This window comes from Tasmannia lanceolata, unplaced genomic scaffold (genome assembly GCF_043159265.1).
Source record: "Tasmannia lanceolata isolate RefF3 unplaced genomic scaffold, GAP_Taslan_0.1 ptg000012l, whole genome shotgun sequence".
Taxonomy (NCBI): domain Eukaryota; kingdom Viridiplantae; phylum Streptophyta; class Magnoliopsida; order Canellales; family Winteraceae; genus Tasmannia; species Tasmannia lanceolata.
Genome location: NW_027518689.1, coordinates 48302985 through 48330977, shown reverse-complemented (window position 1 = coordinate 48330977; position 27993 = coordinate 48302985). Strand labels below are relative to the sequence as shown.

The window sequence follows — 27993 nt, the reverse complement described above, 5'->3', positions numbered from 1 at the left end:
GTATGTATCTCAGTGCCTAACTTGTTAGGTGATTAAGGAAGAACATCAGAGACCACCCGGAACACTGCAACCACTGCCCATCCCAGAATGGAAGTGGGAGGAGATTACGATGGACTTCTTGTCAGCTTTACCTCGTACTTCCTCACGCAATGATTCCGCTTGGGTAATTGTGGACAGATTGACAAAGACAACCATTTTATACTCCTCAGAACTGGCATGACACCAGAAAGGTTGGCCAGATTGTATGTTGATCAGATAGTGAAGTATCATGGTGTGCCTAAAGTCATTGTATCTGATAGAAACACCCGGTTTATGTCTCAGTTTTGGAATAGCTTACATTCGACAATGGGATCTTCCCTTAAGTTCAGTACAACTTTTCATCCTCAAACATATGGACAATCTGAAAGAACCATTCAAATTTTAAAAGATATGCTCAGGGCTTGTGTTATGAATTTGAAAGGATCTTGGGATGATCATTTTTCCTTGATTGAATTCTCTTACAATAATAGTTATCAGGCCAGTATCCATATGGTGCCTTTTGAGGCCCTCTTTGGGAGGAGATGTAGATCACCTATATGTTGGGATGATGTGGGTGAGAGAAGACTCTTAGGACCGGATTTGGTTCAACAAGCAGTGGATAAAATCCAATTGATTAGAGAGCATCTTTGCGAGGCACAAAGCAGACAAAAGAGTTATGCAGATGTCAAACGAAGATAATTAGAATTTCAGATCAGAGATAAGGAGCTTTTGAAAGTATCACCCACCAAGGGAGTGAAGAGGTTTAGGATTAGAGTAAAACTCACCCCAAGGTTTGTAGGACCTTATGAAATATTAGAAAAGATTGAAAATGTAGCTTATCGAGTGGCTATATCTCCATCATGATCTGGAGTGCACAATGTGTTTCATGTGTCTATGTTATGAAAGTATATATCAGATCCGAACCATGTGATTGAATTAGAACCTTTGAATCTAAGAGAAGATCTGTCATTTGAAGAACAACCTATCCGTATTGTGGATCGTAAGGACCAAGTTCTCAGGTGAAGGACTATTCCATATGTGAAAGTTCAGTCGCAGAATCACTCTGAACGTGAAGCCACCTCGGAGCTGGAGGAGAAAATGAGATCGAAATATCCGTTCCTATTTGAAAATTCAGGTACGTGATAAGTAAATTTCGAGGACAAAATTTTTGTAAGGAGGGTGGAATGTAAATACCCAAAATACCCTTCACAAAATTTCATTCCCCTTTATTTAAAAAGGGGCATTTTTTTCAGTTGCAATTTGGCTTTGATTAGGGCTTCTTAAGAAAGCCTATAAATATATCGTTTTCTGGCTAAAACAAACCTTAAACGTTTTGTTCAGCCCTAAAGAAAAAAATCAGAGAAAGAGAAGAAGACCGAGGAGATCGCGATTTCAAAGTCGAAGCCGCGAACCAAGGTAAGATCTATGTTCTTCGTAAGCTTCTGTATATTAGGAACCCTAACCGAAGGATTTTAGGGTTTATAAGAATTGATTTGGATGTTTGATTCCGCTAAGAAGATAAGGACTGATTTTGAATTCATTGGGATTAGTATCGTTCTCAATTCCAACGAACTCAAGATCAGGAAATTAGAGTTTTGGAGATTTGACTTAGAATCTTTAGCGATATTTTCCTAAATTGTATGTTTGAATTCGGAGAGTGAAATAGGGTTTGGCGGATTCCTCTTGTCGATACAAATCCATCGAATCCGACCTCGCGCAATTTGGAGTCCGAACGAATAAGATATGAAAATTTGAAGTTTTGATAAAATCAGAATAAATCTGGATTTTTTTGTCAAAAACCTAGCCACACTTCGGACGCCCGACTTAGGGTGTTCGGGCGCCAGAAGGGGCCATTCGGGCGTCCGGTCCGAGCGTCTGAATGTGAAGGGAATTGAAACCGAGAGTTGGATTTTTGGGAAAAGTCTCAGAGACGCCCGAAGGGGGCGTCCCAATGGGGTGTCCGAGAGTCCGAACCCTCCTGGAATTTGAAAATTTGTAGTTTTGGACTTCGATCCTTTGGCTTTTGGGTGACCTTTAGGGACCCTTATTTGTCATCTATGCTATGTTCAGATCAGGATATTTAAACCTAAAAGAATTAGGGAAGGAAACGAACATCATTGAGGTACGTAATAACGTACTACTTTGGGTATTTCATAAACCCTATATATTTGAATTGATACCGATTTTGGAACCCTGTATTGATACCTTTGAACTTCTAAAATAGCCTTAGGTCTAGCATGCCTATTTTTGCTTCACCTATTTAGTGTACCGTTACTATTCTGAACATTTGAAATAACTATTCTGAACTCTGAACCTTTTAAACTATCGGTTTGAACTTTGAATATTTAGAACTACTTGAATATGAATCTTTAGACCTATTTCTAGACACTTCTGTGGAGGCTTGGGTATTTTTGAAACCCTGCCATTTGGGGGTAGTACAATTGGCGATTCTGAAACCCACTGTGGGGGTAGTACACTGGAACTTTTGGCCCGTCAGTGGGATAAAACGTTGGCCCTGTCGACTTGTATCTGAACTTTGAAGAACTAGTTCTGACACCGTGGACTGTCGGTATTAGCAATAACATGTCTTCTGGCCAATGCCGATGATTCTGAAGTGTATTTGAATTTTGAAAACCTTTGACTTTGATCAGAACTTAGATATTGAATTGCTTTACTGCACCTTTAATTCAGAACCATATTTGACATGCACTTATATCTACTTTGTGCCTATTATTTCAGTTAAAACCTTAGTATTAAGTTTTGATTATGTTTATCTTACCCCTGTTGAGCCTTGGCATGCTTAGACATGTACTTAGAGTAGTGCTTTATTATGTACTGAGCTTTTCAGCTGACTGTGGTTATATAATATTTTTCAGGTCTTAACCCATGTGAGGTTTACGAGGAATAGGACGCTTAGCATTTGAACAGGATTTTGGCTTGGGGATCAGATTAGCTATTTTCAATTTATTAGGAGGTGAGTACTTTGATTAAGATGTAAAGACCTTCTTCTTTTTTTTGTTCTGACTAAGGGAGAGCTGAGATTTGATTTGATTTTATTGGGTCCGCATTAATTTAGACTTTAATATTTTAGTTACGAAATGCCAGGTTATTTCTGCTATTGCTATGTAGCCTTGTACATTTGCGGGGAATTGTCTTGCAAGTGTACGACGTTGTCATGTCCTACGCCCCAGGGTGGGGGTTTGGGGCGTGACATTTAGGTTATGGAAGAAGAAGGCTAAGTCAAAGAGATAAAGTTAATCAAATCAAAGAACAAAGCAGCAGAAATGTCAACAAGTTCCAATAGAAACAAACACATTTACAGAGATTTTCTGATTAGGGAGAGTAATTCATCTCTCACACTCAAGAAGCAAACATGTATGTATTGTTAGAATATGTAAGTTCCAACCATTGAATTTGGTGTAGATCTCACCGTTTGATCATCTTATTATACTAGGCAAGTTGGCTAGTTGACATAACCTAGATAGATTAGGAAACTAGATTTTATTAGTAATTAGGTTAGAATATTCTACACATATCCCCTTCCATAGTTATCTTAATTTGTTTCTATGGTTATCATGTAAGTGCTCTTTATAAGCACACCATGAGATTATTGTAGAGTATCCAAGAATAATAGAAATTTTCTCAAAATTTACATGGTATTAGAGCGGGTCGATCGGACCTAGCCTTGGTTACAACAAGAAGTAGCTTCATTCTACGGCGGGCGGCCGTGGCCGTCCGCCCGTTCTTAATCTCTATTTTTTTTTCTTGTTTTTTATTCGCGTACCACCTTGCCCTAGATCTAGTAGAAACCTCAAACCCATCTTCAGTTTCCTATTATTTGGGCCCCTAGAACTGCTCCAACCATAGCCTCTTGTTTTTTATCTCTTCTGAAAGAAGCAACAGACAATATATTCACCGTGGTCCATCCCCATCATCTTGCCATCTTGCTGAAGCAGCTGTTATCCCTTGTTCTCCTAATGGGTTCATGTTTTGTCACCCTTGGTGCCGGGTTTCTTTGTCCCGTCTTTCGACAACCTGCTCAACCGCTGCCTCTCCTCCCCGCAGATGAGACCTTGATGATATTTCTTCTATGTTTATCACCCACGTTGTTTGTGTAGTATTCCCGATCCTCGACATTGTTGCGGTCCTTGACGTCCTCGCTGCTTCGTCAAACCCTCTTCACCGAGAACCAATTAAGTGAGCCCATTTAGTGCCATTGAGAACCAGAGAATACCTTTGGGTTTGCCAAAGTAAAAGTGGCACTCCACTTACCAACCTTACCTTTTCAATGAAGCATTCATTCTCTTTAAACATGGGAAATGGTAATTGTGGACAAGGCAATAATGGCATGGCAAAGGATTGTAAAGAAAGGACAAATTTGAAACCCCTCATTTTCCTGCATGCACCACATCAACTTGTCCTAAGTTTTTCACATTGAGCTGTTGATATTGGCACCCCATTCATTTGATCCCCCAAATTTTAATATTCGCACCTCTTGAATAAAAATTCACAGTTCCTAATATTTTTCTCTTATTCTTGGATTTTTTCTTGTGTTATTTCAGTTGAGGTGCCTTAGGTTTTCCTTTAAAGTGCCCCTGGAAGAGTTTCATTTCCATGAGGAACGGTATGTAAAGCCGACCCATGATTTCTTGCCCATCGCTTGAGTCTTGTCTAGCCCATTGAGGCTATGATTTTTTCTGATCCATCTCTTCCCGGCACATCAACAAGCGACGTCTTCTTCGGCAATATACGTTCAGCAACAACATGGATATTTGTCATCAAATTCGGGAGTGCGCTTTAAATCATGGGATTCTATTTTCTTATGGGGAGAAAATTTTATTTTCTTATTGGGGAATTTCATTGTAATCAAACGTATATTGATTTTTAATGCACATACGTTTGAGGGGGCATGTTAGAATATGTAAGTCCCAACCATTGAATTTGGTGTAGATCTCACTGTTGGATCATCTTATTATACTAGGCAAGTTGGCTAGTAGAGGTAACCTAGATAGATTAGGAAACTAGATTTTATTTGTAATTAGGTTAGAATATTCTACACATATTTCCTTCCATAGTTATCTTAATTTATTTCTATGTTTATCATATAATTGCTCTTTATAAGCACACCTTGAGATTATTGTAGTGTATGTTGGGACAAATTGGTATTTTGGATGAACAAAATTGTTTAGAACAAAGGAAGAGAATAAGAGAGGAAGAGAAGTAGGCAAGACAAGCAAAAGGCTCTCTTAAAGACTTTATTTTCCCCAACTTTCTACTTTCGCAACGTATGGTGAGGTTGAATTTTTAATTCTTAACAGACTTATAGATCTAGTGGGGGTGGATAAAGTTGTTGCACCCTTGATAAGTCTGCCTATTCAAGTGTGGAAGTCAGGGTCGCTTCCTATGAACTAGACTGGTATAGTTCTAAAGTACTTGCGAAACGAGGTGAGCACATGACCTAAGTAAATAGAACGTGCGACCGCCACGTGAACCAATGCCCATGATATATTGCATTGTAACTGACCTATTATACTCCTATTGAGAAGATTAAGGTAATCATCCTCTTATCATATGGAGTGGTAGCAGTTCTGCTCGATATATTATTTTATTTTACATATTTTTTATATTTTAAAAATAGTGGGGGATTGTTGGATATTTTTAAAATATTTTATTTTGTAAAATAGAAAAATGAGATTTTACAAAGGGACACTTCTTTTTATGTGAAAAGGTATTTCTAATCAAAAGACACTTATGTTATGGAACGGTGTTGTTTTAAATGAAGGGGTTCATTTGAAAGGGTGCTTTGGTGTCTTTTTACCTTCTATAAAAGAAGACTTGGGATCTCATTTTTAATGAGTCTTTCTCCTCTTTATTCTTCCTATTTTCTTGTTATTTAAGGGCATACTGGTTGCTTTGAACTTGGGGTGCAACCCTTGTTCTTAGTGTAGGCATTGTATCCTCGGGACCTCAGAAATGAGATTTTGATAATAGTCATCTCAAATACTCTTATGAAATTTAATGCACCGAAAAGTATAGCCTCTCGCTAAACTTCTAACAAGACGTCACTTAGTAATCTCCTTTGAACTCTTAATGTGAAGAGTGATTGCATACCATTATGTATTTGAAAACTATCACCATTAGAGAGTAGGCTTTCACTCGGATATCTTAGTTACTGGTAATAATCCCACTTCCCTCGAGGTTTTCCATATTCTATCACTTGATTATTTCATCACTGAACAACACTTTAGTAAGAGGGTATATGGCCACTCCCCTTTCCTTACTAGTTTTTCGGATATGGATATGTATTTTAATTTTCTCATAGATAATATTGAATATTGATTTCACCAGCTTCTTGAGAAGATAAAACATTTCTTAAGAAATACAATTATCCAAGTTAAAACTTTACCTGTTTAGTAGCAATATATTGCCACTTACTCTGATTTCATGGATAATATAAGCCTATTGTTCATATTACAAATTTATCTTTTAGAGACACTAATTGTCACTACTATAATCTTATGAATAATAGCACAATAACTCATTGTTTCTTGAAATAAAATATCAAAGAAACTCATCCAGTCATACAACTAGACTCAAATTTATGCTCTTGGATATACTTGAATCCGAATCACATCTCTCATTTAGGATTTTGAACCTAGATCTCATCTTCTAGCATACAGATTTGCTCAAATCTATAGTCTCGCTTGCAATCTCGGATTTACTTCAAATCCAAAAAAAATAATCTCACAAAATAATTTCTCATTTCTGCATGCTATCTTCTCATAGTAGATATCTACTTAATAATATATTAAAGAAAGATTTTCTATATAGCATGCTATATTCATGATACACTATAATAATGTATTTCCAAAGAATTTAAATATTCACTTTATGATTGTATCAATCATATATTCACAATATAATTATCAAGTCAGGATAATCAAATCAAATCGCAATATCAAGAATATCAAGTATGAAGCATTATATCGACATTTTTTTTATCATATTCCATTATTTAAGTTGTATGGCATGCTTATAAATTAAAATTATAAAATAATCTTAATTACCCCCACATTTATGAGCGCTTAGTGGAAATGATTGATTAATCAATACTACCCCCCCACAATTAACGGAAAAAAATGTGTATTTAATGTCACACGATATAATTCGCAAATTATATTGTTTACTTAATCTCAAATTCATTGAGCATATTTAATTTATCACATAGATATCAGAGATATTTATTCATGAATTGAAATATCTAGTAATGCCCATGTTAAATAAAATGTTGAACAAGCTTAAAGACATGTGGGCTAAAATCTCAATATTCTTGGACCCATCATAATTCAATGAGTTAATGATCTCCTTATTCTAGATGAGTACACATGCATTCACAAATTAGTTATTTATACAAATTGTGAGTATTTATTTCTCGAAATAAATTACACAGTAAATAAGTGATTAGTTGTCATCCTAATATGTCAAAGATATTCAATTCTAGACTTGTGACCTTTGTTCAGATCACCGGATCCGATCATTTACACATGGCTTTCAATGTCACTCATACTTTAGGGTATGCATCAATATTTTACCATGGAAAAGTAAAAAAATTTATTCGTACCAAGCGAGGAAGGTAGCCAACAGTTTCACATAGAATGACTAAGCATATTAGAAAATAATTAAAGTGAACTAAGTAGTACACGATTACGCGTATGGGAGATCAAGGTCGTTGATCTACAGGCCAACAAAAGCCAACTCATAGTCTAGTTCCCATGTGTAAACCAGAAACGAATGTCTTTTCTGTAGGACAAAAAACAATGGTATAACTCAACGGATTTGAACCATTTACACATAACACCAATTGGGCCCAAAGGAAGTAGTAAATATCATATCAACCACCGTTACTTAGCATTTTTTTTTTAACTCTAAAGTGCAATGGGTATCCATGCATGGCTTTTAATCTTTAGTTGGGGCATACGTCTTAGTCCAAGTAATTATTCTATTTGGTTTGTCTAATATGGTTTATTCTCCTCCTTGAACGGCTGAACAAAAGTAGTTTTTTTTTTTTTTTTTAAAGAATAAGTAACTGTATAACTCCCTAATACACGGTTGGTACCTTTTCACACAGAGATTGATTTTCAACATTCACCTTTTTTTTTTAAGCTATTCTCTAACCGTTCCCTTTACTAGGTGCGACTGTTGGAGATAAAGAGGGAAATGTAATATCATCTTGGACGGTTTAAAATTCGGTTACGATCTCACAAGACAAGATTACTAACGTTTTTTTTTGCAAGTTTAATAATTTCACCCAGACAATTGTAGCCTACTCTGTTTGAAAGTAATCTCAACTTTCCTTGGTTTTTCTTCATCCTAATGAGGCCCACTATTCCACACTTCCACCTTGGGATCCCTGCAATTCAGCAAATCAATGGCTTCACTCCGACCATGGCAAAGCACGGCATCTATCAATGTCCCGGGATCCAAATTTTTTCTTCAAGCTATAAGGTTTTAGGCACCCTTTTAGAGCCATGGTTAACCAATGGATGGGAAAACAAATGTATGAAAGCATTCTACTCTCATTTGACAGAACTTTCTATATGATTTCAATCTTTAAAAACAATAACTGAAACGATGCTTCTCATAACTGTTCCTCGTATTTAAAAGACGCAATTCTTTTAGAAACAGGTTGATCTTAAACATCGGATTCTTCCAAACTTGGTTGAGAAACCCAATCAATTCCATATGTCACACTCTTTGCATGGACCATTGATCTGACGGGCCACAACTCGATCATGCGATCCACCTAGGCCGAATGAATGACCAACATCATCTCTGTTTTTGGAATGGGACCGACAAAAATTAAACTATTTTGTAGGATTATCTTTGTGAAACTCCTTGGTTAATCTCTTGGCATTATTTTACTTTTCTGAAATTATAATGACAGAGACTAAATTAAAAAAATTCTTTTGTTGTGTAGATCAGTTACACACATATCATCAAGATTCTGAAACACACCCCATGGGATATCTATCCATGCCTTTTTCTCTCTTGTTCTACAATTTCAGTTCATAGACAAGTGACACCTTGATATCAGAATAGGACAAACAGAGGAAAGCTATGGTTGAGAATGAGACAAGGGTCAGGAACTTCAATTTTATACAGTTAACTTTGTAACTGATTGTTAGTTTGAATGATTTAAACGAAAGGGTTACACAAGGATCACTATATAACTGACCCAAACTACCGTTATTAAACTACCATAAAGTGGTTGAAATGCCCCTTCCTAAAAGAGACAAGTTGTTCCTCATTTTTCACTGATCTCAACCATGCCATATATTGTATAGATCAGACACTAAATAGGTAAACTATGGAGAGAGATTTAAGAAGCCACTGAAACAATGGGCTTACAGGTATATTAATTTCAATGAAATTATTATGACTAATTGATGGGTTTGTCACTAACACTGTCAGGGAAATATTCTTCCACCAACTCCATTAGGAATTGAATCTCTTCCCTCTTTCTCGTTGATATAAGGGTTGCAAATTCTGAATTTCAAAAAACTATACGCATGCTAAAGTACAAATAGTATGTGTAAGAATGTATGCGTATCTCTTTCTTTGAATCCTACCAAAACAGAATTTGCCTTACTGTTTGACTTACTGTTTGGTCCTCATCAAACTAAATTTTGTAGCCGATCAAATCGATCTGCCTAATCACCTACTTGATCACGTTTGATGACGCCCACTTTACATTGATACTGACGATAGTACCCACCATATGGAGAAGAATTTAAAGTCTTTAAATTGTTGGGACAAATTGTTATTTTGGATGAACAAAATTGTTTAGAACAAAGGAAGAGAATAAGAGAGGAAGAGAAGTAGGAAAGGCAAGCAAAAGGCGTTCTCTTAAAGACTATTATTTCCCCACTTATGCAGGTGGCTACCATGGAGATAAGTCCTGAGGATACAATGCCTACACTAAGAACAAGGGCTGCACCGCAAGTTCAAAGCAACTAGTATGTGTAAGTGTTCGATACAATATGAACACCGGCAACAGATCTTAGCGATTCAACATTGAGAAAATCACATGTAACAATATGGAATAAATTGAAATGAGAAAAAGACATATCGGAAGCCATGAATCTTATTTTTCTTTCTCTTAAGGTTTCTCTTTGCTACACAATAGTCGGTGATGGGGACCGGTTTCCTTTCTCTTCAAGCGTGGATTCTCAAAGTTTGGAAACAAATTCGTTGTGTGCAAATAGGACCCAAGAGTACTTTTTATAAGCGTTTGTGGGAAGAGATGCGACTCCTCATCGCGCCGATCCCTCTCCCCAAACGTCTCTTTACGTTTATACCTTTTCACATAAAGTCTTTTCATTAATGACTTTTCACAAAAGTAATTAACTAACCAAATGATCTTGACCGTCGATCTTGCAAAAGCCACATCCACCGTTAGGATTATTTCCTAACATTCTCCCACTTGGCTAGCAAGATCTTTGAGCCAAACATAAGGATCATAACTTTAAATTAGTTTGATAATAAACCCAACATTCCGTTTAGCAAAAACTACCAACAATAAACCATGTAACCATTGGGTCACCAACTCTACCCAATAGCCTACCCCATGATTATATTATTAGTAATTCTTACTAACATGAATGTAAAAGCATACATGCATAAGATGTAAACATGGTCCAAAATAGTCTACAGACATTCTACCTCTTACTCACAATCCATTTACGTAATGTGCACAAAATGGAGCGGTAGAAAATAATATATATCAGAATCATAAAATAAAATGTGATCACAACAGTGTATCTCAATACCTAATGCAGACTCCCACTGTCATAGGCTATCAAAAGTGTCAACCAACCTTATGCGCGCTACATGCTCTCTGAAGAGCTTTGGTGACAAGCCCTCAGTCAAAGGATCTGCCAACATAAGTGCGGTGCTTATGTAATCTTCAGATACACACTGATTCTGAACTTCCTCACGACAATATGTCAATACATTGACCACATTACTTGATTTGTCGTTCTTGGAATTGTAAAACCGCAGCGGAATTGTCACAATACATTCCCAGTAACTTGTCGACTATCAACAAGATAAAACCCTGAGATAAAATTTCGCGACTTCAAGGCATAATACAAGGCCTTGAAGTACACAATAAACTCCGTACCCAAGGTGGAAGCAACTGAGTGTCAATTTGACATTCTTCCACGATTTAGGACTTTCTGCAAAATATATTAGAGCAGAACTCTAGGTGTTCCGACAACAGTCGGAATTAGATTAACCAATCACACTAGGGTTATCTCATTGACTTTATGTGAGCATTAAACCTTTAGTCCCTTACAGACAATATATAACCTTTTGGCAAATTTTCAATGATCCATACATAAATAACATTGGTACTTTCTAAATTTGCCCACCATATAGGTTATACACAGATAGGTGCAGATTTAAATATTCAATAGACCCCAATTGCGGAACTATTAGGGAACCTCTTTATCTACTCCTATAATAAATCGATCCTGGGACCTTGGAACTGACTGAATATATCACCCTTAACTATAGGAACACTACAAATTGAGTAATTTATCCATGTTCAATACTTAGGACTTTACCAAGATAGACTTTCTGCAATCTCAGCAATCCTCGAGTCCCAACTAGGTGAATCTAAACTCCTATTATGTAGGATGCTTCACCTGAATTCTTTTGTATGAATATCATTGAACATGGCTAAGTACTACTAGCAAGTAGTATACCATCAACACATAATACGAGGAAAATAATATTACTCCTCCGACCTTAAGATATATCCATTATCCTGTGACAATTCCTTAAAACTTAACATAGAGAATACTTGATGAAACTTTATGTACAATTGTCGAGAAGTCTGCTCTAAACCTTAAGCAGAATCTCTAAGTCTACAGACTATGTGCCTCTTTCCTTAGCCTCAAGGATTGTTCGGTAGTTGTCACCACCAAAACATCTATAATGTGGGTTGTTAACTTATATGTGTCTTTTAATGTTCCAATGAGCATTGGTACCACCTTATCTTGGATCACCAGTACCGGTACTACAATCTGGTTCTCCTTAAAGGTGATTTTACTAAAGACACTACACTCCCACTAAGGTCACCATCCTTTAGAAGTCTTGGCACATTTAATCCCGACAATATACGTACTATGGGTCAATCAACAGAACCTAAAACCCTTAAATACTTTAAGATAATCTATGAAATTGCAACTTATGGTCATAGAGCTTAATCACTATATTCGTGGGTTATAAACTTTTGCCTCATGTAAACAACCCAAAGTTGCATGTTTCCCAATTTCAGCTTCCTTATGACCTATAAATCTTAAAGGGTCTTAGGCACAGCCTTACTTGGATCACAAAATACATGGGTGTTTTAAGAGTTTTAACCCACAATCTTAGGCAACAGAGAGTTGCATAAATGACCCTTATTGTTTTGATCGTTTATGTCAAGTTAATTCTCGACTCTTACCTTATAGATCACAAACAAAAATAAGGCCTCTATTTCTGATTAGAGAGACACATTTAAATATGGCTAGAAAATTTAACCAAAAGGGTAACACCTTCCGCCACCAACTGTCAGAGTCCAAAGATCCAAGATGTCATTGTGAATGACCTTTAGTAGATCAATACTCTTGGTAACACCCTAAACCGATTAATCTTTGTATATTTCTCTTTCAATGTACCCCGTATCATTGTTTAAATCGGTAAAATCAAGTGAATCTAGAATTCTTCTTTTACCCAACTATCCTTAGATATGTGGTTAAAAAACCTAACCTACTGATTGGATAAATTCTTGTTCACGCGATTTCATTTATTTCTAACAATACTGATTATCTTATTCTAATGCAAGGTAGGCCAAGTCTGACCTTGAGAGAAGTGCAATCCAAGTCAATAAGGATTGCCCTGAAGAGAACCAAAATCACTAAATGGGAAATGGAAAACTAGAGAGAATCCATTATACTTCCAAACCTTGATTCATAGCCAAAGGAATCAAGTTTTTCTAGAATAAGATTTCTAGTTCATATGAAACCAAAATTTCAGAAAAGAGTGGCGAGTAATAATGGATTCAACAGCCACCTTTATTCTATTTCCCGATATAATGGTATACTCTCCTCTACTAAGCACCTAACTCGCACCAAGACCTCACATAGAATTCTAAATGTACAAATCTTTTTCCGGAGTACTTACGAAATAGAAATCATAATATACAAAGATATGGTATTAATTCCAGGCCATATCGAACTTAAGGGATCCATACTTTAAGTATGTGTCATTTATTATTCAAGATAATGGCACTTGATACAAAGTTCACTCTCTTTAATTGATAATGCTAAGACTAGTCTATATCTTCATGACTCTAATGCTGCCATTTAAAATAACCAAGAGGTGTGTCGAAAGTGAGCACAACCAAGGTTCTGAATCTAAAGCCTTTCAAAGTGTGCTCAAAACTACAACTTTGGTGAATATACTTTTGTGGATCCCTACCCGAGGGGGGTGGTCCCACTAGGGTGTGTGTTTTTATGATGATAGCGCCTTTGTCCATTGGATTTGAATATGATTGCTTTTTTCATAAATTTAAGATAAAAGTCCTAACTTCACGAAAGAAGCAACTGACCAGAGTCGCCACCTAGATTAGGGATCTAGGACCCATGATTAACTCTGTTAATTTGGTCTACGTTTTGAGTTCTGGGTAAGTTACCTGGTTACGAAGTCGGAAGGTGTACCGCACGAGGTGTACAGCACCGACCTTGCCTAACTTTTGAAAGCTTTAATTATTCAGGTTTAACTAAGGGGGTGAATGTGAATTTTATTTTAGAAATCTAAACATTACTAATGATTTAGCCGTTCACAGTTTAGACTCATGCGGGCCAGGAGTGCATCCTACATGCAACTACATGCCTATGTGCCTATGTGAATGTTTTTGACATTTTATGAGATTGGTGAGATTCGGTTTGAGTTGAATTAGATTGGTTGATTTGAGGTGAAGTGACCTATGCTATATGAACCTAGATCTAATGCAATGGACCTAAGTTGCATCTTAGTATTTCTGTGAGAATTTGGATCCAAGAATTCTATTGGGGAACCTAGAGTGCCATTTCTAAGTTTTTCAAGCCTAGAACCTAAAACTTAAGAATTTGGAGGTTTAGATTTTGAATTGAAGTTTTCCAATTTGATATAAGTTCTTAGATTCTTTTAAGATTCTTTTTTTTATTCCAAAGAGTTCCAAATTTAACAAAGTAATTAAGCATGCAAAAACCAAAGCAACACAACTAGCAAGATGGCTAAACATGTGATTTCTAAGCATATGATGAGGACAAATAATAAATAAAGAAATCTAAACATGCAATTAATCATGCGACTAAACAGAAGGAAACATCTAACATGCAAAACGGTTTAAGGAAAAGGAAAGGGTGAGAAGAGAATGGAAGAGATGAAGAAGGGTGTTGAAAATGAAAGAGACAGAAGAAAGGAGAGGAAAGGTACAGAAAGGTGCGGAAAGGTACGGAAAGGTGCGGAAAGGTGCGACTGAACTTGGGAGTGCCAAGTTGCCTACGTACCCCATGGTGAGGATCAAGCCACACGTAGTTCCGATGGAGTTTGGATCATGACTGGGATTGGGAATTGGGAATCAGGTTCAGGAATGAGATTTTTGAAAGAGATTTTTGAATTGGGAACGAGCCTCGAAGGAGCTAATCGCAGAGGAATCATCAATGAGTCAATAAAAAGGGATGAAGTTTTGGCTAATGGGTTTGGACATAAGGATGCAACTCGGTTGGGTTAAAGAAGAGGTAACTCAGTTAGGAAGGGTTGATTGGGTTAATGGTTAGGCTCAAGTGAGTTGGGGTTGAACAGGTTTAGGGGTTTAAGGCTGAACCGGGTTGGGCTGGGTTGAACCGATTCGTGGCTGAACTGGGTTGGGGTCGGGTTGCGGGTCCGAGTTGGGGCCGAACCGGGTTGGGTTTGGGTAAGCTTGGATTAGGCTGAATCGGGTAGTTCGGGTTGAGTGCGGATTGGGGTGCGGGTTGAGGCTTGGGTGAGGCGAACTAGATTGGGCGTGTCAACTTGGTTAAAGAGCTGCACCTTGATTGGATAGAGGATTGACTCACTTAAGTTGACTCAGTTGAGTTTGAGGGTTGGGTTTGCGGTTGAAATGGGTTTGGGTTCTGTTGGATAAAAAAATTAAGTGGAGATGGGATGGGGTATGTGCTGTATGGGCGGGAATGTGAATGTGAAGTCAAACGTGGTAACCGAATGGATTGTTAGGAGGATGGATTAGATGAATGCTTTTCTATGTAGGCTAAGGGTATGATAGCTATGAGACGTGAGATGGAGTAAATAACATGGATGGGGGAAGAGGTATATTATAGTCTATTGGGGATGGAATCATGTGAATGGGCATGGCACATGGTTAGCGGCTATGGGCATGATAACAAGGGTAGTGACTGTGTGTTAAAAGTATATGAGATGTGAGAGGATGGTATATGGGGTCTGATGCATGTAGAAATGGGGTGAGATGTGATGATGTAATGGATGGGGAAGGGATTGGGTTTAGCTAGCTGAGTGGACTATTAAGGCTTTGGGTCAGGGCCAAGTAGGCCATGGGTTTGGATCAAGGCCGATTTGTCCGTGGGTTTGGGTTAAGGATTGGGCTAGAGCTGGGCAGCTTGGGGTGCGGCTTGGATGCGGCTTTAGGGGTGTGGCTTTAGGCTACGGGTGGGGATGCGACCTTGGGTTACCGGATCCGGGTTGGATTGAGTTGGGTCCGGGTAAGGGCTGAACCTGGTCGGGTTGGGTTGAACCGGGTGAGTTGGGGCTGAACCGGATTGGGTTGAGTCGAACCGGGTAAAGGCTGATCCGGGTGGGTCGGAGCTGACCCTGGTTGAGTCGGGTGGGGTCCGGGCTGAACCAGAATGAGTCGGATTAGGTTTGGGTTAGATCCAGGTTGGGCCGGTTGGAGTGGAATCCGGTTTGGGTTGAATGAACTGTATGGGTTAAGGTCATGAGTTTGGGTCGGGTTGAGTTGGGTTGGACCGGGCTGGTCCGGGTGGTACGGTTCGGGTTGGATTGGTTAGGGGTGAACCCAAGTTGTGCTTGGGAGTGGGGCTGTTGGGCGATGAGGGAGGGGTAGAGCGCTGTTTGTGTGGGTGGGAGAGGGTGCGAGGGCTGTAGGTGTGAGGGTATAGGTAGGGGTAAGGGTTGGGCTGCGTGGGTAAGGGTCCAACTTGGGTTGTAAATTGGGGTGCGGCTTTGAGATATGGGTGCCGATATGGGTTGGGCAACATGGGTTTAAGCATTTATGGTTTGGACATGGCTGTTTCGGTGGGATAGGCTGGGATTGATTGACATGGCTGAATGAGCCATGAGTTAGGGAAGAGCACATAAGGCCGAGCGGGTCCTGGGAATCGAATGGGCCATAGGATGGTTGGAGGCAGAATCGGAAATTAGGCTATTGATCCGATTAGCTATGGGATGGTGGTGGGGTCGGGTTGTGGGTTTTGGGTTCGACTCAAGTTGCGCGTGGGTGAGTTGGGTTCGGGTTGGATTGGTTAGGGGTGAACCCAAGTTGTGTTTGGGAGTGGGGCTGTTGGGCGGTGAGGGAGGGGTAGAGCGCTGTTCGTATGGGTGGGAGAGGGTGAAAAGGGCTGTAGGTGTGAGGGTATAGGTGGGGGTAAGGGTTGGGCTGCATGGGTAAGGGTCTAACTTGGGTTGTAAATTGGGGTGCGGCTTTGAGATATGGGTGCCGATTTGGGTTGGGATAGCTAGGAGTACAAGTTGGGTTGGGTTTGATTAGGTTGGGTGGGGTTGGGTTGGGTTGAGTTGATTCGGTTGAGCCGGGTGTGGCTGGGTTTGACCAGACAAGTCTAGATGTGCTACATAGCACATGGGGCCTTTGGAGGGATACACACAGGGAACCGAATTGATATGTGCAGCAGCATGGTATGCATTTTGAAATAGATTTGGGTGACTCATAACCATGCCAAGCACATAGTTCAATTAATCATATATGCATCAGGGGTTTAGATCTTTCGGTTTTTAGCTGAGAGTGAGGATAAAAAAAGAATGACACTTTGATAAATGCTCCAAGTTCACCTTTTAATTACTTATGCTAATCTCTTCTTTTCCAATCAAATCTAGCAAGTCTTTTCAATTTTTCAATTATGAAAGTTTCGATTTTGGTTTTATAATCCTATATCGAAAATTCCAATATTGAAATCTAAGAGAAGGGCATGATTATCTTTTCTTCTTTTTTTAGGGACGAGACAAAAAACTAAATTTGGCCTACCTCTTCCGAAGTTTGATGGCGATCGTTTCTTTATTGGATTCCTTTGAAGACGATGATTCCTTGCTTTCGAAGTACTGTTCCGAAAATGAAGAAATGGAGAGATGGGGGCGGAGGTTTGGATGAATTTTAAGAGAGAGGGGGTATTGAGTTGAGGGAGAGGAGGGCGAATTTCTTAGGGAGAAAGAGAGAGGGAGTCTTGAGTTGTCTTGAGATGGAGCAATGGAGGGGTATTTATAGGTGAATGGGTGACCAAGGTTACTAAGTTAGGAGGAGAGGGAAAGGTAGGGTGGAGATTAGAACTTGAAGGTGAGAGACAATTTGATGGTATGGATGAAAAGCTCCTAGAATATTCCAACCCAATCTTTTGGAAACACCCATATATGAAGGAAAGAACGTCCAATTTTGGTGGGCTTGTGAAGAATAGAAAGAGTTTTAAATAGTGAAGATTGATTGCATTATTAAAGAAACAATTCATTGCATGCCATGTGTCATTGCAAATTTAGAATGAGAAAAGAAACGTCCAAATTTTAGAATATTTGGTTTCCAATAAAGTGTGGACATGTCCCCTTCTCAATTTTGGGCAATTACTTGAACTAGTAATATTATGACACTTGTTCTATTCCTAATTTGCAAAGATTTTCACCAAATCTTAAGGTATCCACACAATATTCAAAAATAGGGGAGAGGAAAATAATATACGTTTTCCCAAGCTTGGGAAAACGTGTGGTGAGAGGAGAGAGAATGTGAGGAGAGAGAACACTCGCGGAAACAGAAAAATATCGTTTTCCGGAGATTTTGGCATCCGATTTCGATAATTTTTTCACCTTTTGAATCCTTGATTTTTACTCTTTCGTTTAAGCCCAATATTGCCATACAAATTACAAATTTAAAATTTTCATCCAATGAGAGCCGTCGGTTTTTAACGGCGGACCATTTTTCCACCGTTTGATCAAATTGTCGATTCGATTGGACCAACCAACTCGATCAGCTTTGGATCGATGATCCCAGCCGTTAAACCACCAATTAATGAGTTTAAAATCTGTTGTTGATCATAGGATTGAATAATTTCTACGGCTCTCATTTTTTCGTATTGATCCGTGGTTTTCCGTATGTTTTTCCTCAATTGAGCTACTTAATGTCCGATCGGGATTGGGGCTGACCCCGATTAATTTAATTTTGACCAAATGATCTTAATTTATTGAGAAAACACCCAAATTAATCTCAACCCTTGATTTGATGACTCGATAAAAATCGGATCTCGGAGCAGAATTAGGGTTCGGCCTGTGAAGCGACCCTACCTAATTTAACCCCGATTGACGATCCATTGGGTTGGATTAGGGTTTCGGCAACTTCAAGTATATAAATACATAAGAGAGGGTCTCTTACAATATTCACTATACTCGGGCCACTAAACAAGGTATTTTTCCAATTTTTCGGGCCATATTTTGGACATTTCGGACATTTCGGACATTAGGAGGGAGATTGAGAGATTTAGAGAGAAAATTCCACGGATCAATATTTTAGACTATTGTTGGTTAATGTGTAGCAAAATGAGGGTGTCTACAGATGCCCCTCTTTGGCAAAGGTTAATTAGTAACCGCCTGCCAAAGCTAAGGAGACATTCTTATTTTGCGAAACTTTAACTGACAATAGTCACATTCAGATGGACGATGTGATGCAGCAATTTGTATTTCTATGGCAATTTTAATGAAACATTCCAAACAAAACAACCCGATACCCCCCCAATGTAATGCAATCCTAAATGCAGACTAATGCAGAATTTTGTGATTGTTTTTTTTTTTTTTTAATGCAACATGCTTTTCTATCCTAATGATGCAAGAAGCGTGGCTGAAGATTACGGATGATCGAAGAGATGATGATAGGTGTTGGTGGGTGTGAGTACAACTCAGGTCAGATTATGAGGTGCAGGTGGGTGCGGGCGCAACTCAGGTCAGATTTTGAGGTGCAGGTAGATGCAAGTGCAACTCAGGTCAGATTTTGAGATGCAGCTGGGTGCGGGTGCAACTCAGGTCAGATTTTGAGGTGCAGGTAGATGCAACTCAGGTCAGATTTTGAGGTGCAGCTGGGTGCGGGTGCAACTCAGGTCAGATTTTGAGGTGCAGGCGGGTGCGGGTGCAACTCAGTTCAGATTTTGGGGTGCAGGCGGGTGCGGGTGCAACTCAGGTCAAATTTTGAGGTGCAGGTAGATGCAAGTGCAACTCAGGTCAGATTTTGAAGTGCAGCTGGGTGTGGGTGCAACTCAGGTCAGATTTTGAGGTGCAGGTAGATGCAAGTGCAACTCAGGTCAGATTTTGAGGTGCAGGTAGGTGCAAGTGCAACTCAGGTCAGATTCTGAGGTGCAGCTGGGTGCGGGTGCAACTCAGGTCAGATTTTGAGGTGCAGGCGGGTGCGGGTGCAACTCAGGTCAGATTTTGAGGTGCAGCTGAATTAGTGAGATGGGAGTTAACGAAAATTTGATTTTCCTGTGAAATCGACCTATCTGCGGAAAAGGCCTGTCTGTTAATGAGACGAGGGCCAGCGGAACTGGGGGTCAACGAAACGGGAACCAAAGAGGATTGGCTTAGATGGCCTGGTGAAAATAGCTTGGATGTACTAAATCCTGAGAGTTCTTGCAATGACTGATTGTTTCTTGTTACTGCGGAAAAATGCACAAACGGATTTTACAAAAATTTTCGAAACAAACTTGGATTTTATTGAATTCTCTGTTGATGCAGGGGTACATTATTTCCAAGGAAACTACATCTAGAGTTCATTAAGTGAACCGGTATCATTTTTGGTTCTGCTGAATTGCTTGACTGTGAACTGCCCTGTCTGGATTGGGCTTTGATGGCCTTGCTGATTCTTCTTTCATGTATCTACCCTGTCTGGATTAGCTATTTTTAATTTCTTCTGAGACTCCCTCTCTTGGGTTGTAATGACTTATTGCATTGATTGGAGAAGATTGGTTCTTTTCTTCTTTTGTCGCAGCTTTGGGGGAAGAAGAATAAGGAAATAGATGTGCAAGTGCACTGAAGATGATTTTTAGAATTTTTTTACTGGAGTGCAACAAAAAAGGGGAGATGATTCGTGCTTCTGAGAATGATTTATACCTTTTTATTTGGCAGGTCAAGCCTTTCAAAGAAGAATTTATCCATAGATAAATATGTGTACTTAATTTGCTAGTTCAGTAATACCCCTCGGATTATTACTAACTCCTTTTGGATTGTTTGGTTTTGTTTCCCCTAGTTACAAGAATGCAGAGTTGGCTTGTTTGACCTATTTGGATTGGAGAGCTGTTTTGAGGTTTTGTCTTCTTCGATCTTATCTTACCATGACCAAATCGCCCTTCTGGGTTTTCGATTCGGCGGACCTCATGCCCTAGCTTTTGCCTGAACCGCCCTTTCGGGTTTTCGATTCAGCGGGCTTGCACCTTAATTTTTGCCTAAGCTGCCCTTTCGGGTTTTCAACTTAGCAGGTGAATGACCTTAATTTTTGCCTAGACTGCCCTTGCGGGTTTTCAATCTAGCAGGTCTGCAGACTCTCTTTTCTTTTTCTTTTTTTTTTTCTTTTTTTTTTTTTTTTTTTTTTTTTTTTTTAAGAACCTTAAGCTGTTCACCGGAAGGACTTTATGGGTTGGATGAGGTTTAACAAAGAAATGGCTTGAGGTTTGCAAATTTCGACCGAACCCGAACGAGCAGGTTGCCTACGTATCCTAGTGTAGGAATCAGGTCGCGCGTAGTTCAGGGCAGATGCCCCCCTAGTTTCAGGGTGTGAACGGAATTTTTTTAGGCTCAAATAGTTTGCAAAATGGGGTTTTTCTTTTGTTTTTTGGGGTCATAATTTCTGGGTTTTTGTTCGGCCAAAGGAGGCCTTCCGGTGTTCAAACGTAAAACCTTTTTAATTGATCAAGGTTTGTTGGTTCTACCATTATATCACCATTCTTATCTCGGAGTCTGACGGCTTTTCCAGGTAAGATTTAATCCACAATGTATGGTCCTGACCAATTCGGTTTGAACTTGCCCCTAGGGTCAGAGGTAGGTGCCCGGTTTGCTTTCAACACCAAATCCCCTTCCTCTAATTCTCTGATTTTAACTTTCTTGTTAAAGGCTCTTGCTATTCTGCGCTGGTAGCCTTGGGTGTGGTATAAGGCTTTGAGTCGCTTTTCATCCAACATGTTTAGCTCTTGATATCTGGCATTTACCCATTCTGTCTCGGGTAATTGACTTTCCATTAGTACTCGCAACGATGGTATGTGGATTTCAACTGGCAACACAGCTTCCATCCCATAGACCAGGGAATAAGGAGTAACTCCAGTAGAGGTTCGAATTGATGTTCTGTAGGCCCACAGAGCATATGGAAGCTTGTTAGACCAATCCTTGTAAGTTTCTGACATCTTGCTGATGATGGCCTTAATATTTTTATTTGCGGCTTCGACAGCTCCATTGGTTTGTGGCCTATAGGGTGAGGATTTGTGGTGCTTGATTTTGAACTCCTGGCAGAGAGTAATCACTTCTTTCTTAAAATGGGAGCCGTTATCTGAGATCAGCTCGTGTGGAACCCCATATCTGCAAATAATATTGGTTCTGATGAATTTGGCAACCGATGCTGATGACAGTGAAGCATATGAGGATGCCTCGACCCATTTAGTAAAGTAATCGATGGCTACAAGAATGTACTCGTGCCCATTTGAGGATTTCGGTGAAATTTTTCCAATAATATCAATGCCCCACATCGAGAATGGCCAAGGTGATGTGAGAGAATGTAATTCTGAGGGTGGTACATGGATAAGATTGGCATGTACTTGACATTTATAGCATTTCTTAACAAATGCAAAACAATCTGATTCCATTGTGGGCCAATAGTATCCAAGGCGCAAGATTTTTCTAGCAAGCATTTTTCCATTCATGTGCGGGCCACAAACACCTTCATGGGTTTCCTCAAGGATCTTAGCAGCTTGATCTTCTGTGATACACAAGAGTTGAATGCCATCAAAAGACCGACGATACAATTCATTTCCGCATATGACAAAATTGGAGGCTAATTTCTGTAGGGTTCTCCGTTCTTTGCTGGAGGCTTCGGCGGGATGCCCCTGGCCTGAGATAAAGTTTTTGATATCCGTAAACCAGGGTTGGCCATCCGGACATCTCGCCGCTATTTCTATAACATCACAATGAGCAGGAACCCACTGTTCTTGGATTGTTATCGGCCTCATCTTCTTTCCATCGGGTATGTCTATCATGGAGGCTAATGTGGCCAAAGCATCTGCAAATCGATTCTTTGTTCTTGGTAAGAAAGTAAATGTGATGTTTTTGAATTGATCCACAAGAACATCTAGGTATTCATGGTATGGGATGAGCCTATCCTCTCTGGTTTTCCACTTCCCTTTGGTTTGACAAATGATCAGCATCGAATCACCATATGCATCAAGCTCATCAATGCCAAGGGCTAACGCTGCTTCCAATCCCACGATACATGCCTCATACTCTGCCATGTTGTTGGTGCATTCGAATTGCAGCTTGACAGCGAGAGGGATATGTTCATTCCGGGGTGAAATGAGCAATGCCCCTACTCCTTGCCCCTTTTGGTTGGAAGCACCATCAAAGTATAAGGTCCACCTAGGTTCATAGCTCTCCTCCTCCATTGTCATAATTTGCTCATCTGGGAAGTCTGTTCTCAAGATACCAGTTTCCTTTATTGGGATCTTTGCTAATTGTTCAGCCACAGCCCTGCCTTTAATAGATTTCTGAGTGACATAGGTAATATCGAATTCCGAGAGCAACAATAACCATCTAGCGGTTCTCCCTGTTAGAGCAGGCTTTTCAAAAAGGTATTTCAAAGGATCCATTCGAGACAAAAGTATCACTCTCTGAGAGAGCAGGTAATGCCTAAGCCTTTGGGTGGCCCAGACAAGTGCTAGACATGTTTTTTCTAAAGAAGTGTACTTTTGCTCGTATTCCAACATTTTCTTGCTCAAATAATAGACGGCTCTTTCATGCTTGGTTTCAGGATCTTGTTGAGCAAGCATACAACCCATAGCTGTATCAGTGATTGACAGATATAGTAGCAAAGGTTGCCCTGAAATTACTGGTGCAAGCACAGGTGGTTCAGATAGGCATTGTTTAATTTTGTTAAAGGCCTCTTGACATTCTTCTGTCCATTCCTTAGATGCATTCTTCTTCAGCAACTTGAATATGGGTTCACAGGTGGAGGTTAGGTGAGCTACAAATCGGCTCAGAAATTGGATCCTTCCCAGAAAACCTCTAATTTCCTTTTCTGTCCTTGGAGGAGCCATTTCTTGGATTGCCTTAATCTTTTGAGGATCAACTTCTATCCCCCTCTGGCTGACTAGGAACCCCAACAATTTGCCGGACGTAACACCAAAAACACATTTACTTGGGTTGAGGCGAAGCCGGTATTTCAAGATTCTTTGGAAGAATTTTCTCAAATTCCCGAGGTGATCTTCCCTTTCTTTTGCTTTGACAATCATGTCATCCACATATACTTCCACCTCTTTATGAATCATATCATGCAACAGAGTGGTGGCGGCTCTTTGGTAAGTAGCTCCTGCATTTTTCAAGCCAAATGGCATCACCTTATAGCAGTAAGTGCCCCATTGTGTGATGAACGAGGTTTTGATCATGTCTTCGGGTGCCATCTTGATTTGATTATAGCCGGAAAAACCATCCATGAAGGAGAGTAAGGCATGGCCAGCAGTATTGTCGATCAAGACGTCGATATGGGGTAAGGGAAAGTCATCTTTAGGGCTTGCTTTGTTCAAATCCCTGAAGTCCACACACATTCGCACTCGGCCATCTTTCTTAGGGACTGGTACAATGTTTGCTAACCATTCAGGGTACTCCACCACTTGTAAGAATCCTGCGTCGAGCTGTTTTGTTACTTCTTCCTTAATTTTTAGAACCTATTCTGGCTTCATTCTCCTTAGTTTCTGCTTTTTTGGTTTTACCCCTGGTACCAATGGAAGCTTATGTTGGACGATTTCCTCGCTTATTCCTGGCATGTCCTCATAGGACCAAGCAAAGACTTCTTTGAACTCTTGCAGAAGGTTCACTAGTTCCTCACGCTCCATGGAAGTTAGTGTTTTCCCGATTCGTATTTCCTTAACTAGTGTTTCGGTACCAATATTTATCACTTCAGTTTCTTCTTTTAAAGGCTGGGCTCGGCGTTCCTCCTCTTGTTTAAGCAGTTGCTGTAACTCAAGGGGAGGTTCGTCGGCCTCCTCATCCGAGGAAGGTTGTTCACTTTGATTATTATCATTATCAGAAGCACAAATATCAGAAGAGGACACAAGAGGATACTGAGAAATAGATTTCATTGAAGCGAAAGCAAGTACATTCTTACTGAAATTATCCTGAACAGGCTCAGGATTCACAATGGAAGTAAAAGCAGAAATAGAAACATCAGAATTTTCAGAAATGACAAATGGATAAGGGAGAGGATCTGCACTCCAGTTGGAAAGGACACAATTAGCTGCGGCAATGAAGCTTTGAGGATTAGCATATGCAGAATCTTCTCCAATTGCTGCAATAATAAGACAATCTCCTGGGAAGAGAGAGTTCAGAAGGTTTGGAGCCAAGCAATCCTGCCAATCTTCCTGTGTATCTGTGGTCTTAGTTGGTTCTGCAAAGAGGGACCCCAAGAGTCCTGGAGTAAGGTAGTCCTGCCAATCGATAAGGGGTTCTGCAATGGTACTGATGAGAGGCTCTTTTGGTATTTCCAAGTCATAGAAGATTTCGATCCCACAAAGAATCCTTCCCGTGTCTGGCTCAAACCACGGCTCTGCAAACCCGTGGTATGGAGTGGTTTCTCCTTTTCTGGTAAAGTACCCGTTTAGAGACAATGAGTACGAAGGTATCGAGATCACACCCCCATTTCTGCGAATTTCATTTCTTCTCATCATTTTAGCTTTCATCTGGTTCTTCTCTTTGTTTGTAGGTTTATATCCCAAGCCAAAAGTTCCTTCCATAGGCTCAACATCAGGCCACGACACCATGCCCTGTTGGTGCCATCCCAATCCCATTCCAGGGAAAAATCCCTGCCTCTTCATCATTTTGGCGACTGAGGGGTTGAGGGTGCAAATGATCATGGGAAAAATTTCTTTTGCTGCTTCTTCACAAGTGATCTGTGCAATTTCCAAGGAAAAACCATTCAGCATGACATCTTTTCTGGTGATAAGGAGTGACTTTTCTTTTGAAATTTGGGTGACTTCCAAATCTTCATCACCTCTGACGGTGATTATCTTGTTGTTCTTGATGAATTTTAGCTTCTGGTGAAGGCTTGAAGCAATGACCCCCTCTTTGTGCAACCAAGGGCGGCCTAACAGCAGATTGAATGAGGTTTTTATATCAAGGACCATGAAGTCTACTTCGAAATTCTCACCCCCAACAAGGATTTCTGCGGTAAGAATCCCAATGACATTTCTTCGGGTGTTATCATAAGCCAGGATTCTTTGTTGGGAAGGAGTGAAATTCTCGGGTCCAAAACCCAACATGGTAGCTGTCTGGAGAGGGCAAACATTTAAGGCTGATCCATTATCAACTAGAACAGAGGGAATTCTCATGCCCTGGCAGACAATGGTAACATGGAGGGCATGAATGTGATCACGACCTTGAGGTGGCAAATCCTGATCGGTGAAGGTTATAGACTTGGGGGCACTAACCATGGCCACTAGGTCAGCCAATTGATCCGGAGATGTTTCAGTTGATACTTGTACCGCATTCAATTCTTTGAGCACTGCCTCTCTATGCTGACGGGAAACCGTCAGTAGGCCCCACACTGTGATGTGGGCCTGAGTTTTCTTCAATTGTTTGACAATCTCATCATTCTCTTCAGCAATTCTCTTTTGAACGTGATCCTCTACTACCTCCCTGGCCAAGGCTGCTGGGTTTTCATCTCGGAGCTCAGGCGGCTTGAATACCCTACCTCCCCTCGTAAAATGCTGGACCTCATCACATTGAAGCGCAAAAGGATCAAGGTTATCATATTGAAAGATCAGAGGGGATGGAGGTTCAGTTTTATGGGTTAGGACTATGGGTGCGACTTCTGGTTCATCGACTTCTTCCCAACGAAAGTAGTAAGGCTCAGGATTGGTATCAATGGCACATATTAGAGTTGATGGATCAAATTTAGGAACATCAAGGGTGATCATTCCCACTTGCGCGGGTGGGGGTAATGCATGGTTTGGGAGAGGGTTGTTGGTGATATTGGGTTTAGGAGGAAAAACTAGAAGATCATTTTCAAGCAAGTCTTGAATAACATGTTTAAGGGCTATACAACGATCTGTAGTGTGTCCGGGACCTTGGTGGTATTCGCAATGTTCACGGGGATTGTAGTTTTTTGGCAAAGGGTCGGGGGGAGGGCGAGGGGCGGGTAATGTGATTTTTTTCGCGGCCATGCATTGTTTTAGAACCGCGGAGGGGGGGGGCAGGTAAGGGAGTAAATTCTCTTTTTTGCCGAATAGGAGGTTTAGGAGGATCCTGGCTGTAATCGAAAACCATCGCTTTCTGGGTTTGGTTGGATGAGGAAACATTATTGACTTCTTTATTGGGAGGGAAGGGCTTCTTGAAGTCACTTTTTGCTTGAACAGTCCTGGCCAGAATTCCTTTGTTCATAGCATCGTCAATCTGGGTCCCAGCATTGATGAAGAGATCAAAAGTAGGGCAATACTGTAGTGTCATGTGTTGAAGCATTGAGGGGAGGAGGTTATTCAGCATGATCTTGCACTGCTCCTTTTCGGTAGGGCGGTCCATCATTGAGGCTGCCAACTTCCTCCATCTTTTCACAAAGGCGATAAATGTTTCCTTAGGCTCCTGCTTAGTTGCTTCCAGATCCCGGATAGTCACCTCAGACCCATCATCATATGAAAAGTGCTTAATGAATTGCTCGGTGATCTCATTCCAGCTCTTAACTTTCATCTTGTCTAAACCCAAATACCATTTACGTGCAACATCGGTTAGCGAGATAGGAAAGAGCTGGGCCATCTGTTCTGAATTCAAACCTTGGGACTGCGATCGTATGATGAACATTTGCACATGAGCAGTAGGAGAACCAGTACCATTGTATTTGTCAAAATCTGGAATTTGGAAATTCGGAGGTAGACGGACATGAGGGAACAATGTAAGATCATCTGGGTTGAAAGTGCTTAATTCTCGGCTCTTGATCCCTTTGACTTCTTGAAGTAGCAACTCAAATTTCTCAGCAAGGGACTTGTCTTCTGGGGTAGGGACTTGAGTGCGATCTCCCTCATCATATTGTTCTTGATCTTCGATAATCAGAGGAGACAGATTGGGTTGAGGGGAGACCTCAGATGCGGTTGCTGTAGACTTTCCTTTTGTTGTGGGAGTACCAAATTTTTCCTTCCATTGGTCTTTCATGATCTTATTCTCTTCACGAAGTAAGCTCATCTGACGGGTGAGTTCGATCAGCAATTCCTCAACACGAGGAGTCGGAAGGTTTCCAGTAGGTTCAGACATTGAGACAAGAGTGGGAGAAGATGGTGGTGAAATTCTCAAGAGACGAGCGGAAACTCGGGTCCAAGTTACTTTTGGATGATCAATGGTGAATGTAAGAACTCCTGACAAAGAAAATGTTGGAAGTTTAGACACGATAGTATTCCTTACTAAAACATGCAT

General features: G+C 40.2%; 1 protein-coding gene across 1 annotated transcript; it reads right to left on the bottom strand.

The window, feature by feature from the left end:
* Positions 1-45: 45 nt before the first annotated feature.
* On the bottom strand, positions 46-27993 carry LOC143888903 (uncharacterized). The gene is made up of 4 exons (XM_077393286.1): positions 26772-27993; positions 24318-26584; positions 21346-24230; positions 46-211 (listed from the first exon to the last, which is right to left on the bottom strand). The coding sequence occupies exons 1-4, from the start codon at positions 27991-27993 to the stop codon at positions 46-48; spliced, it is 6540 nt and encodes a 2179-aa protein (XP_077249401.1).